This window comes from Cyprinodon variegatus, unplaced genomic scaffold, assembly GCF_000732505.1.
Source record: "Cyprinodon variegatus isolate N-32 unplaced genomic scaffold, C_variegatus-1.0 Scaffold1039, whole genome shotgun sequence".
Lineage (NCBI taxonomy): Eukaryota > Metazoa > Chordata > Actinopteri > Cyprinodontiformes > Cyprinodontidae > Cyprinodon > Cyprinodon variegatus.
The window spans coordinates 148,446-149,418 of record NW_015151492.1 but is presented as its reverse complement, the minus strand read 5'-3'; the positions used below and the strand labels follow the sequence as shown (position 1 = coordinate 149,418).

Sequence of the window (973 nt, the reverse complement as noted above, 5' to 3'; positions counted from 1 at the left end):
TCGGAATGGCACCCAGGCTAAGTTTGACCCAAAGAATATGAATTATTTTTTGCACATAATTATTTTAGTTTTTTCAATGAAAAACCGACAGATTGCAGCATCTAGAAATGAACAGGTGTGGTTCAACACAGTCACTCAGTCATCAGGGTCATAGTCATTCCAGAAAAGTTAAAAAAACAAAAAAACTTTGTTTGTTTTTCATCAATTCAAAATGTCAGAAATGTCAGAAATAGCGTTCAAGGCTTTATAGAGTGGACCAAAAACAAAGCCTTGTTATGGCTACAGAACATGTAAACTGAAACACACGAACGGCTCCGCCCCTTAGGAATGGTGGTCGTTTGGGTTTTTTGTTTGCCTCCATTACCCCATACCTGTCTATGTCTCTGAAAGGGGGGTCGTTAGGGGGAATTACTTGCTTGGATGAAAAGCGGGGGCTCTGCTCCCCTGCACGGGGTGGGTGCCGCGGTGATAGCGCCTACAAGAAGAAAGTCACGGACTACCTCAAACAAGTCAAAAAAGAAAAGGACATCAACCGTTCCATTTATTTTAGATTATATCCAGGCAGGACATTTCATGCTAATATGGATCCCAAAAATTCACAGGAAAGAACATCAATCAAAAACATACAACGTTGCTAAACAGCTTCCTAATATTTCAGCCTTCATGATGGAAAGCGAAACGTCTTCAAACTTGGAAACAGGGGATTGTTTTGAACTTTTTTTTGGAAAGTGTGGTTCAGCGTGATGCGATGAGAGAGATGGTCTGGTTCTGGTTCAGCAGCTCATTCCATTGAGCTACACATAGAAGAAGTCTGGACTGTCATGGATGTGGTTTAAGCAGAGCAAGTGGAGTGACTGAGACATAGACCTACATCAGTGAGCTGAACATGATGCTGCGCCTGTTTGCTTTGGTATGGCTTCATTTTCTTTATGTTGAAAACTTTAGTGACATAATCTTCATAAACTTCAAAGGT

At 41.0% G+C, this 973-nt stretch overlaps 1 protein-coding gene across 1 annotated transcript in view; it reads right to left on the bottom strand.

Annotated features, from left to right (window-relative positions):
• Positions 1 to 398: 398 nt before the first annotated feature.
• Positions 399 to 973, bottom strand: part of LOC107100978 — an 8,879-nt gene continuing 8,304 nt past the window's right edge. Inside the window, exon 5 of the mRNA XM_015399693.1 lies at positions 399 to 475. Within this exon, the coding sequence (XP_015255179.1) occupies positions 399 to 475 (77 nt within the window). The remainder of the gene's footprint in view (positions 476 to 973) is intronic.